This window comes from Ruditapes philippinarum, unplaced genomic scaffold, assembly GCF_026571515.1.
Source record: "Ruditapes philippinarum isolate M1 unplaced genomic scaffold, ASM2657151v2 ctg1193_1_1_1_1, whole genome shotgun sequence".
In the NCBI taxonomy this organism is placed as follows: Eukaryota; Metazoa; Mollusca; class Bivalvia; order Venerida; family Veneridae; genus Ruditapes; species Ruditapes philippinarum.
In genome coordinates this window covers 65,986-77,419 of record NW_026855168.1, presented here as the reverse complement: position 1 = coordinate 77,419, position 11,434 = coordinate 65,986, and the positions used below count along the sequence as shown (strand labels likewise).

At 32.1% G+C, this 11,434-nt stretch overlaps 2 protein-coding genes across 2 annotated transcripts; both read left to right on the top strand.

Moving 5' to 3' along the window:
* Positions 1-333: 333 nt before the first annotated feature.
* Positions 334-2,070, top strand: LOC132742300 (uncharacterized). Its single transcript, XM_060730665.1, has 3 exons — positions 334-443; positions 674-702; positions 1,343-2,070. Exons 1-3 carry the CDS (start codon positions 389-391, stop codon positions 1,718-1,720), a joined length of 462 nt encoding a protein of 153 aa, XP_060586648.1. The 5' UTR covers positions 334-388; the 3' UTR covers positions 1,721-2,070.
* A 1,794-nt stretch (positions 2,071-3,864) lies between these two features.
* Positions 3,865-10,621, top strand: LOC132742299 (uncharacterized). The gene is made up of 2 exons (XM_060730664.1): positions 3,865-4,015; positions 9,407-10,621. The coding sequence occupies exon 2, from the start codon at positions 9,435-9,437 to the stop codon at positions 10,149-10,151; it is 717 nt and encodes a 238-aa protein (XP_060586647.1). The 5' UTR covers positions 3,865-4,015; positions 9,407-9,434; the 3' UTR covers positions 10,152-10,621.
* The last annotated feature ends 813 nt before the right edge of the window (positions 10,622-11,434 follow it).

The following is an 11,434-nucleotide window of genomic DNA, read 5'->3' as shown; positions in this document are numbered from 1 at the left end:
AATTTCTATATCTTGTAAAATGGCCTATGCAAAGACGTGTTATGGGCTGCAAAAATAGTCATACTATATTATGTGTTGTTTTTATATTTGGCTGGTTAACTCTACTGAGAGATCACAAATGTATGTCACAAACAACTAAAAACACATAAAACACCAAAGAAATAGTCAGTACAGTTTTGATGTATCAGATTACTGAGCCAGCTTAAGTTTATAAAATATTACGAACTGTTTACTTTAATCTTTAAGATACTTCCTTTAGAAGAAAATGAATAATGAATAACAGGTAATTCATCTAGGACACTAGCACAAATAGTGCTACGTTTCATTTGTAAGGAAACATTTGCTTCAGACTATATGCTCCTAGTTTTATTTTAATTGTACTGTATCAATGGAGAGATATAATGCCGTTTTGTTCTTAGTCGTTAGCTTTTGGATATTTAAATGTAAGTAGTAAGTAAATTTCAAATATAATTTTTTATTAAGTTTATTAAGTTTTACTGAATATTTATGCTGGTATTTTTTGATAGGTGAAATGGGGGTTTCATACTTTTTGAGCTACTATCGTCATTCCTGGTTATAATAATTTAATAATTCATGATAAAAATAAATTTGATTTTTTTTTCTATTAACATTTTCAGATTAAATATCAAACTAAATAAAATTTATTTTGCAGACAAAGCAGCACAAGAAACTGCAAAACAGGTATTTCTTAAAGACATATTTTTATTTAAATTCTATATATCTATGATATATATAGTCAATGCTCTGTTCGTTAATCATGTGTCATAAAAGTACAAATAAAACTCTTTGAACACGTTTATTTTTGCACAACTTTAATGGTTACAATATTTTATTCTAATATACAAAGCATCTGAAACCTGTGTAATTTTCGCTGATGTGTAATGAGTTAATTAAAATTTATACAAATAAAGTAATTAAAAAGCGAAAAAGTATATGATTAGATTATTTTTAAGAATAGTTATTGCTTCTACCGACTGTGGTGAGAGTAGATCTTTCATGGATTGTCAATAAATTTGTGTTTGTAAGATCTATATATGGTTGTCGTATGATTTTCAGTAGTAGAATGAAATGAAAAATCTGAAAAGGGAGATCACTCGAAGTAATGAAATGGAAAAAATTATAGCGGTTAAAATGACAAACTCAATTTGATTGAATCTGTCAATCTCCTCATTTTAAAAGACAATATGAAATTGTTGTCTTTTTAAAACGAGAAAATGGAAGACAGTGTCTTTTATGTCAAATGTCTCAAACAAGTGAGAATATTTTAATTAAATATAATCATGGGAAAGTTAACAACATAATTGATTGTAATTAATTTCAGAGTAGCGGCGATGCACGTGTAATTGGACTTCTTGTCGGATTTTTCTCCCTACTTGGTTTTATAGCAATTTTTGCCGCAATATGGTGTTACTGCTGCCACTACGAAAACAATAAATCTAAAGATAGATTACCGGTCAGGAATGTTTCCGTAAGGCCAATGGTTTTACCTGACAAAACTCCTTCCACAAGTTTCAAACCACAGGACAAAACAGATGACAGCAAAACACCAGATGACCTGCAACCCGAGAACATTATTCTGCCAGGTGAAAACAGAATCGAGGCTGATGATGACGTAAAACACGAGCACAATACTGATGATGACGTACAGCACGAGAATAATACTGATGATGGAACCCAACTTGAATCATATAGACAATAAATGTATCCATGGGAGGGTTTTTATTTTACCATATATAAACAATAAAGTTAGCATAATTATTTAACTTTTTGATACTGATATTCCTGTTATTGGTTACGTTTGTAACAAAATCACAAAGAACTGAAACTCTTACGGTAAAAATAAATAAGCAATTTTAATCAGTTATATCGACCATATTATGAATATATTTTTTTCAATATAAGGAATAAATACTTTTTATTTGTATCAACTTTTTGTTGCAAACAGCCCATACAGTAGGTTTAAAACATCGTAGTTACCCAGCTACAAGCGGTTTGTTATAAAATGAATTTTGTTTTGTGGTTTTTTATCAGTTCAACGCTAACATCTGAATAAATAAATGATCATAATTTTAAAAAGAGCGTTTGTAGTTTTTGACAAGCACGAAGAAGTTATTGAAACAGGCGAGTGACTATTTTGTTGCACACGAGCGACTCAAACTGCATTATTTTTGAACGTTCTTGCTTTTCACTATTTTGACTGCCATGTATCACAGGGGAGATCACTGGCGCTATCAACTATTTTAGAGGTGTTTTATGATAACTTCCCTTATATTTCATAAACTTTTAACATCGAAAGACGCATGAAGCGCACATAAATATTGGCAGTTTTCTTGAAATCATAACAATATGTTTGCTTCTATAGTCATCTACTCTTTGGCATGTTACTTATAGGTAATGTTCTGTTATGCATTTTATTTTTAATTTTAATTGACCCGAGCTCATTAATAGGCAATAGGACAGTGACCTACGTACGTGTCGTAAGATCGAAACCGTGCCCGGCCATGCTTTTTTAAAAATTATTTAAGCGTTTTCGAAGCTATTCAACAATTCTATGAAATTAAATGGTATTAATATTTTTGTCGTTTTTCTTTAGTATGTTTTATTTCAATGCTATGCTAAGCTATGTTATGCTATGCAGTACAGTGCAGTACAGTAAAGTACTGTACAGTACAGTGCAATACGATACTATACGATACGATACGATACGATACAAAGCAATACAATACAACAATGGACACCATCAGCCTCACTGATTAATGTTTTTGTTTTGCTCCACAACAGTGACCACTCAGCCATTTTCATTAGATTATACTTCATAGATAAAGAAAAAAGAGAAAACGATACTTATGAACAGTAGGGCACGAACCACAGGCAATTAACTTGGCAAATGTGTTATCGCAGACGTGATCACGATTTCAACTAGTGTGACATTTCAAAACATTGCTTATATACTCCATAGCAATCCTCGTAAACTACACGGTTATAAGAAAAGTTGGATTGTAAAGCTTTTTGCCTCCCAGTTAGATTCTGTTGGGACAATTTATTCAACAAAAATGCCCATTTTTCATTCAAATCATCATGTGTATTGTTTTCCCTATTTTCTTCGCGAGTTCGACCTAAACTGCGATCCTGATCTTGGACAATACATGTACATAACATATAATCATAATTGACAGATTAATAAAATAATACCGCTGATATTTGTTATGGAGGATTTAAAGCATAAACTAGCTTTTCGTGCTGATAAAATTCAATCTTCGTACATGATTAAATTATCCAACTACAAATGTAGCTCTAGTTTACGAATGGCCATAATTATCATACTGAAAATGTGCTGCTATATTTATTAAAACAAGCTCCAGCTCGGAAAAAAATACATTGCAGAGAAATGAATTCTAAATCATTGGCTTACTTGTTTTTCATTGCAGAGAAATAAAATACAAAATATGAGCCGCGTCACGACAAAACCATCGTGATGCATTTGCGACCAGCATGGATCCAGACCAGCCTGCGCATCCGCGCAGTCTGATCAGGATCCATGCTGTTCGCTATCAGTTTCTCTACTTGTAATAAGGTTTGTAAGCGAACAGCATGGATCCTGATCAGACTGCGCGGATGCGTAGGCTGGTCTGGATCCATGCTTGTCGCAAACCCATTATGTTGGTTTTGTCGTGGCGCGGCTCATATGAATTCAGTAATCGGTTAATCGGAGTGCCGAAATTAACCTCAGATTAATGAAAGCACCGCTAACAAAGGATTATCGGATCAAAAGATTATGATTATGGTCGTGTTTGGATAAGCAGTCTGACGTTATTATTTATCGATCAGAATTCGTGAATGACAATATAAGATTTCAATTAGGAAATTACTGTAGTATCTATATAAGCATATTATTTTTAATAATTGTTGAAGAATTATATGAAATGATAAAAGGATTGCACAAGTTTTATTCAGATTTATTCATTATATCAAAGAAGAAATAATTTATAAACAGGTACGTTCTTTGTTTAACTAATTAATAGCAATGCCAGAATGCCTTTTATACTTTTAGTTGTTTAATGTGTAATCTAAAACATATTTTTAATCATATTTTTTTCAGTTCGATTAATATGTAGTCTGATGAGCCAAGCCGTAGAATTATGTCAAATCTTTAAAACATCAGATTCAAGAAATGTTCATTTACAAGACCTTAATCTTTCTGTAAATACTTATACATGGCATAAACTTATGAATAAATATTAGGCACATGTATATTACAGCTTGTATGTTTTGAACATAGCTATGCGTTTCGTATATTATTTTCCCTGCTTATTTCTAGTTTTGTAAACGAATTTCAAAAACCTATGATGGGGATGAGGGAGAAATCTATTTGTCAAACGTCCAATTGTTTCAATGTTAATATACATACAAGAATTTCAGAAAAAAATATTTCCAGTTTATCATCTCAATAAAACATTTATGTACACAAAATATATATGTATATGTCATTCGCAAACAGTATAGACGATGCTCAGAACATTCTAAATTCACTTAAATATCATTTATACAATGGTTGATCAATAAGTTCGTTGACAATTGTCATAATGCAGTCGCTGTGAGGACGCTTCATGATTGACATAGCGTCATAGTACACAGTCTAAGAAAGCGCTGTAGATTCCATAAGGTCGGATATGAAGCCGTAGAACGCCATAAGAACGCCCTATGAATGCCTCGTAAACGCAGTACAAACTCCATAAACGTACTGGAGACTCACTAAGCAGTATGCCGGTATGACGGATAGTCTGGTGTTTCTGTAAGTGTTACCTATGCCGGAAATTTCATCCGACATTAGGGATGCTAGATGTGGCGCGTGCATTAAAATGACGTCAATCTGGAGCGATTCAGAATGAAATTTGTTAATGAATTTGTAATTTTATACGATACTGTAAAAATATTGAATGTTTATAGATGATTAATTTTATTAAACTAATATATTTAAAATATAGTGGAATATGCAAAAATAAACAACTGATATGTGTTTGTGGTATATAGGAATATCAGTCCCCCAGGTACCCGTCCATGGATGACAACTCGATCAGCCTCGTTATTGCAAAAAGGGAGGGTACCCATAGGAGGGATATTCCGATCCGGACTGCAACGAAATACTTCTGTGCTATGACCTTGACGATGTGTATAAAGCTTACATGAAAAAAACATAAGTTTTAAGGAAGTTTTCCTCTGTTTTATATGAAAAAGCAAGTTTCTTATAGCAATGATTTTATTATTTGATCTACGCTGATTAGGCAACTATGAAAGTATAACAACGTAAAACAGAAGAAAGCTAAGCGTTTTCCTAATTTTCTTTAAATTTAAAATTTAATTTAATATTTACTTGAGTAAATTTAAATTTAAAGTAAATTGACGTGTTTAATAGAGGATATTTGTTTGTTTTGCATGTAAGATTGAAATATAATTTCACTAAGTGAACACCTGATGCAATATTTTCACGAGTGGCGTAGCCACGAGTGAAAATATAATAGCTGGTGTTCACGAATGAAATATATTTCAATCTTATATGTAAAACAAATAAATGTTCTTTTTATTTCATGCGTTTTAAGTGATTTTAAGTACTTTTTACTGATTTTGCCGTGTATTGTCGCGCATTCTCCTTTGTGACGTCATCACATCATGACGTCACATCAACAATTTTGAAATAAAGTTGTTAAATTTTTCTAATTTTGTTACATTTTTAACATAATGTATGGTGACATCGACTTACTTATCCTAAAGAAGCAAAATTTACGCATGATGGCATTTATTTCTGCCTGTTATTCCATTCAGTTATGATTTTCTTTTCATTCGCATTCAGATATAGTCCGGCTACAGTGAAAATTATATTTTATAAATTTCACTAGTGGTTTATCAGAATATAATCATCTGATATATTACAATAAAACACTGGAAAGCATGAAATAAATAGAGGATATTTGTTTAGTTCAGTGTAAGATCGGAATTTATCCTGTCACTTGTATCAATTTCGGCCCGATAACAAGGTGCCGTATATTTTTACTGTTCTACGGCACTTGATCACGTGGTATGCATGTTGGCCGGACTACTTTTCAATAAGAAAATATAAAATCTGTCGTTAAATCTTCTGTGTGTAGAATAACGAATTTTGGAAACGTTGATAAAACTTTGTTTGTTTATTTTATTTCACTCTATAATTTTTCAAGCGAAATAAAAATTATTATAAGTGAAATAAATGTAAAACTTAACTCGTTTGCGACATTAAAATAGCGTACTTGATTTGATTGTTTTGCACGTGCTGTTTGGCGCAACATTGTGACGTCACGTAAACAATACTTTAAACGTCTATACAGCGTCAACGACTGAATAAAAGATATTGGTGTTCGAATTCATTTTCTTAGTTAGACCATTTTCTTTCATTCTAGATAGTTTTCACAACAAAATTCGACAAAAAATTGTTTTTATTTATCACATTTTTCAAACAAAATGGCGCGCGCCCTCAAGGGAGATAATAAGAAGGGCGAGTGCATTGTTGTAGAAAAATGCACGCTTCGGGCCTTCTTTCTTTATATAGAAACATTTCCGATAGTGTGATTAAAGGTAGTTTGCCTAATAAAATTCTTTAAAAAAACGGTGACAGGATAAATAGAATAATAGATTGGTGCCGTGGATGGAGAAAGTTTATCTGGCTCTGCTCCGGAATTTATTGGGTTCGCCTTCGGCTCACCTAATAAATTCCTCCGCCTCGCCAGATAAACTTTCTCCATCCACGGCACCAACCTATTATTCTCTATATATTTCACCGAGTGAGCACCAAAAGGTTTATTTCACGAGTGGCGCAGCCACGAGTGAAATATGAACTTTTGGTGTTCACAACGATCTTACACTAAACTAAACAAATTTTCTTTTTATTGCATGCAAAGAAACGTTTTAAAAAGACATTAAACCTAATATTGAATGAAAAGCGCGCCAAATAATAATACAACGTGACGTCATTTACGACGTCACGTCATTAAGTTGGTACCTAGTACTGTGCACGCTGGTATTTCACTGAAACAACGTGAGGGGCTTAAATTCAAAACAGTGAAATTATTAAAGTGGTAATTTCACTGTTTCAAACAGTGAAATTACCAGTTTTATATCACTGACATATTTCTATAAACCACCGAAAGGCATGTAATAAATAGAGGATATTGAATGAGTGTAAGTTCCATACTGAATTCATTGCACGAGTTGAATATAATTATATTATGCAAGCCTCTGGCGAGCATAATATTATTTTATTCAACGAGTGCGATAAATTCAGTATGGAACTTACATGAATTTAATATTCTATTTATCACATACCCAAAATAAAGACCGTTTAAAGTGAAATAAGAGTCATATTTCATTCACGCGCCTATAGTATAACGCTTACATTTAGCGCTCTTCACACTATGTTTGTATAACGCTAATGACGTCACGTCAAAATATATGCAAGGCCGTGCAATACCATATTTACGGAGTCGCAAAATCGGCACGGGTGTGTGATAAAGTATGTTATTACATGTCTCTTATTGACCAACCCTTGACCAACTGCGCTGCGACATTATTTTTTGTTCCAGGGGAAATGTTGTTTATAGCCTATTGTTTGTTTTGTTATTTTGTAATTAAAACGACAACAACTTGTAAACACTTACTAGTTTCACAACTTTAAATGAACTAATAATATCTGTCATATGTTGCGGTTTGGATTGGAATATCCATTCCGAGGGGACCCGCCCATTGGGCCAATCAAACCGGGCCTACAACATTTTCAATTTTGTCTTTTTTGGGCGTTCTTTAGAGATTCCGGTTTTCTCCATGGAATACTTCTAGTTCTTGGTGGATATAATTTTGTTTGTTTTGTAAATAGCCGTGTAATAATGTATCTTATCTAATTATTTTTATTATATGTTTCTATTTCATACAACGTCTATTTTATATGCCGTCACTTCTGATTAATAAAACATATGAGGGAAGGGCGAATCGCTTATGTTGTAAAAACTTGGACCAACATCTTTTGCTATACTCTTTGTTTCTAGGTATCAAATCCTAGACAATATGTTCATCAAAACGAGTTAGTTAAATTTTTGAATTCTAGTTTATTTCTTTTAAGTATCGATAAAAACTATTACACTAGAAAGTTCAAATTCGATATTCTGCACATTTTAAATGAATTTGAAATGTCATTGTACAAAACTGTTCATAAGGTAAAATGTAGAAATATTAGTTTGACATAAAGGATTGTTAACATAACATGTTTCTGAAGTATTATAAATTCAACTGAATGCAAATATTAACATTCGAAAACAAGATTAACTTTCGGAATGGCCTAACAAAAAATGTGGAATAAAAAACATAATGTTAGAAAAATGTGGAAATAAAACATTATGCAAATGGTACGCCATTAATTATTCTGTTTATTTCATTTTTAATATATGCTTGACCTTCTAAGCTACTCTAATCTCCACGTGTTTTGAACGTTTGATTTTTAGTTTGGTGGATTAGTCCACAGATTACTTTAATTCGTACTTAATGTATCTCGTGGAAAATGGTCATAATATTTTCACTCGAATAAACATCAAAATGACATTGGGTAATTATAGGCAAATGGCGTGAATTTCAGCTAATATTTCTGTCTAGAGGAAATGGCAGATTTCCATACGATAATGTTAATTTTGATGCTCTGAAAAGAGAGAAAAAACATATTAACTTAGTCTTTACTGCTTGGAGCTTTGCAATAGGTCCGTTGAGCAAAATTTTGGCATCTCATAATATTTTCAGAATTGAAAAATATTCAGTTAGGAAATGTATTTGTATTAATATTCATAATAAAATGACATGTTGTTTTATGCATACTTTGACTGAATTAACATTTTTGATATTATAATTCTACCCCGGAGTTATTCCTGCATACTTTGATACATTACAGGTGTTTTCATGGTGATAATTTGAGTCAAGAATTGCCTTATTTTCGACAAAACTATAGCATTAATGTACAGTTGTTCTACTTTAAAGAACATTTTACAATTACAGTTGCGTATTTGCCTCGTGAAAATAATGATTCAAGAATATTCACTATGTTTTTAAAACGTTACCCCGGGTCCTTAAATATTATAATTTTATCAGTGTAATGACCAATATTATTAATTTTTCGTCGCTGCCATAAATATATTAAAATCTGTTGCTTTGTCAAAATTGTCTACATAATTTCTAGAAATTACGGCGGAAGATGTATAACAAAAATACTTCAACACTTCGAAATGCACAATTTTATTATCAAACTTAAATTATTTTATTTGTGATTTTGGTAACAGTTTTCATAATGTTTTGTGATCATCATATAATCTTTTTTCAGGTTCTTAATGTGATAATCAGCACCCACGATGACTATTTTACACAGCAGTTCCGGTCGGCCATACTGTTCAACAGATGCCAAAGTGCAAGCAGTTTTACCTCAACTGTCTGAAATGCGATTGGTTGCACTGACAAAACAATTATCGAGAAACAGAAAACAGCTTTATTTGACACAAGGGAATCTAGAAACTGAACTAGTTAAAACAAAACATCAGTTTGCCAGAGAACATAAACTATCGGAAGATACATACACGCACATTTCAGGACCATTTAAAAAATCACTTTTTCATGTAAGAGGTGTTCAAAAATGTCTAGAAAGACGTAAAACGGAGCTTCTGATTGATAATGCCGGTGATAGGTATGGGCAATATGGAGGTCTAGAGGTAAAATCATTGAAGGGAGAAATTGATATTATAATGAAAGACCATAGTTATCAGAACATGAAAATGAAGGAATGCAAAAGAATTCTTGCTGAAAGCAAAGCAGACGGTAGAATCATGAACATTAATATGTGTCTACCCGTTCTAGAGGCGATTCTAAATAGACCAAGTATGCCTGTGAGGCGAGAAAGAGCACTTGGATTCGATTCTGTACCATCAACAGCCGAATCTGCTAGAGTTCGTAGAACTTCATTTAAACTACCTCCTGTGACAGCATCTAGATTATTTACTCCTTCTAAAAGAAAGAGGGACGCTGAACAAATACCAGTCATAATACATGTGGACAGAGCAAACACTGTAATATAAACATCAGAATTCTTACGGATTTATGTTAATAAAATGCTTACAGTTTAATGTAAGACTATCTTAAATAACGTGTAAAGTGTCTTTAAAAATTATCAAAATTGAACTGAAATTGTACGTGCTATTAAACATAATAATCACTGTATTCATCTCTTGTGCGTAATTTTGATATGAATATAGCAATGAACAATATTTCAAGTGAAAACAACACACTAGCGGCATCTGTTTACTCATCTAAGTTTTATCAGGTCCAGAGTAGAGCATGGCAAAATGCAAAAATCTCAGCGAAATATTGCCTAATTCAGCAGAAATATCAAATCCCACCATATACTCGATAACCAAGTATTAATGCAATCAAAATGAAATTATAATTTGCTTATTTGTTATGGATTTAACAGTTACAATTTAAACCTATGAAACTAAGAAATATTTGTCTTGAAAGTAACGTAACAAAATGGCGTTCAAGTTATTTTTTGATGAAGATATAGATCTTATATAATAACAATTCAATTCAATGCAATGTCAATACAGAATTATATATCTACTGATGAATTCACGTATAAAATAAATACTCATGAAATTGCTCAGCTTGATAAAAAAGTATATAAAACCTGAAAACTTTGATGGTAATTAAGCTACCGTCCTAGACCCCTAGTACCAGCTTAAGCACAAATTAACTTAGTGAAATATCATATAGATAGATACGATATAAGACCAATCTGAAAATAAAAACGCGTAACTTGAGTGTATAAAACTTTTTTATCTTGCATCATTTTAGAGAGTTTAATAGTTTTAACGAAAGCTTTAAAGAAGTATATTTTGTAGAAAAATGACATATGTTACAAGTCCCTATCACAACAAATGACAAAATGATATTGGACTGAGTATAGATATCAATGCACTGGACAGAAAGAAGAACCAAACAAAACAAAAAGATGCATTATAACTGGTTTAGTAAGTGCTTTCTAAAGGTATATTTCGTGGCAATCTTTGAACAGAAATTTCTGTTTGTACAGAAATACTGTGTAATTCAAATTCAATAGACATATCAAAAATATTTAAAATGCTAAGAGAGAGAAACGACGTGGCCACGCTGAAATTTTGCTAACATATTGCTTGGGATTTGGTTTTTGACCTTATATTGTGTAAGCAAGACCAACCAAACTAGTACAATATCGAATCTGCAAAGGAATCAGACAAATGGTGTTTAAATGGTTGGCTCGAGAAAATGGTGTTTTTTCCCTTAATATACAGAGAGAACAAATCGCCGGTCCAGAAAACGATCA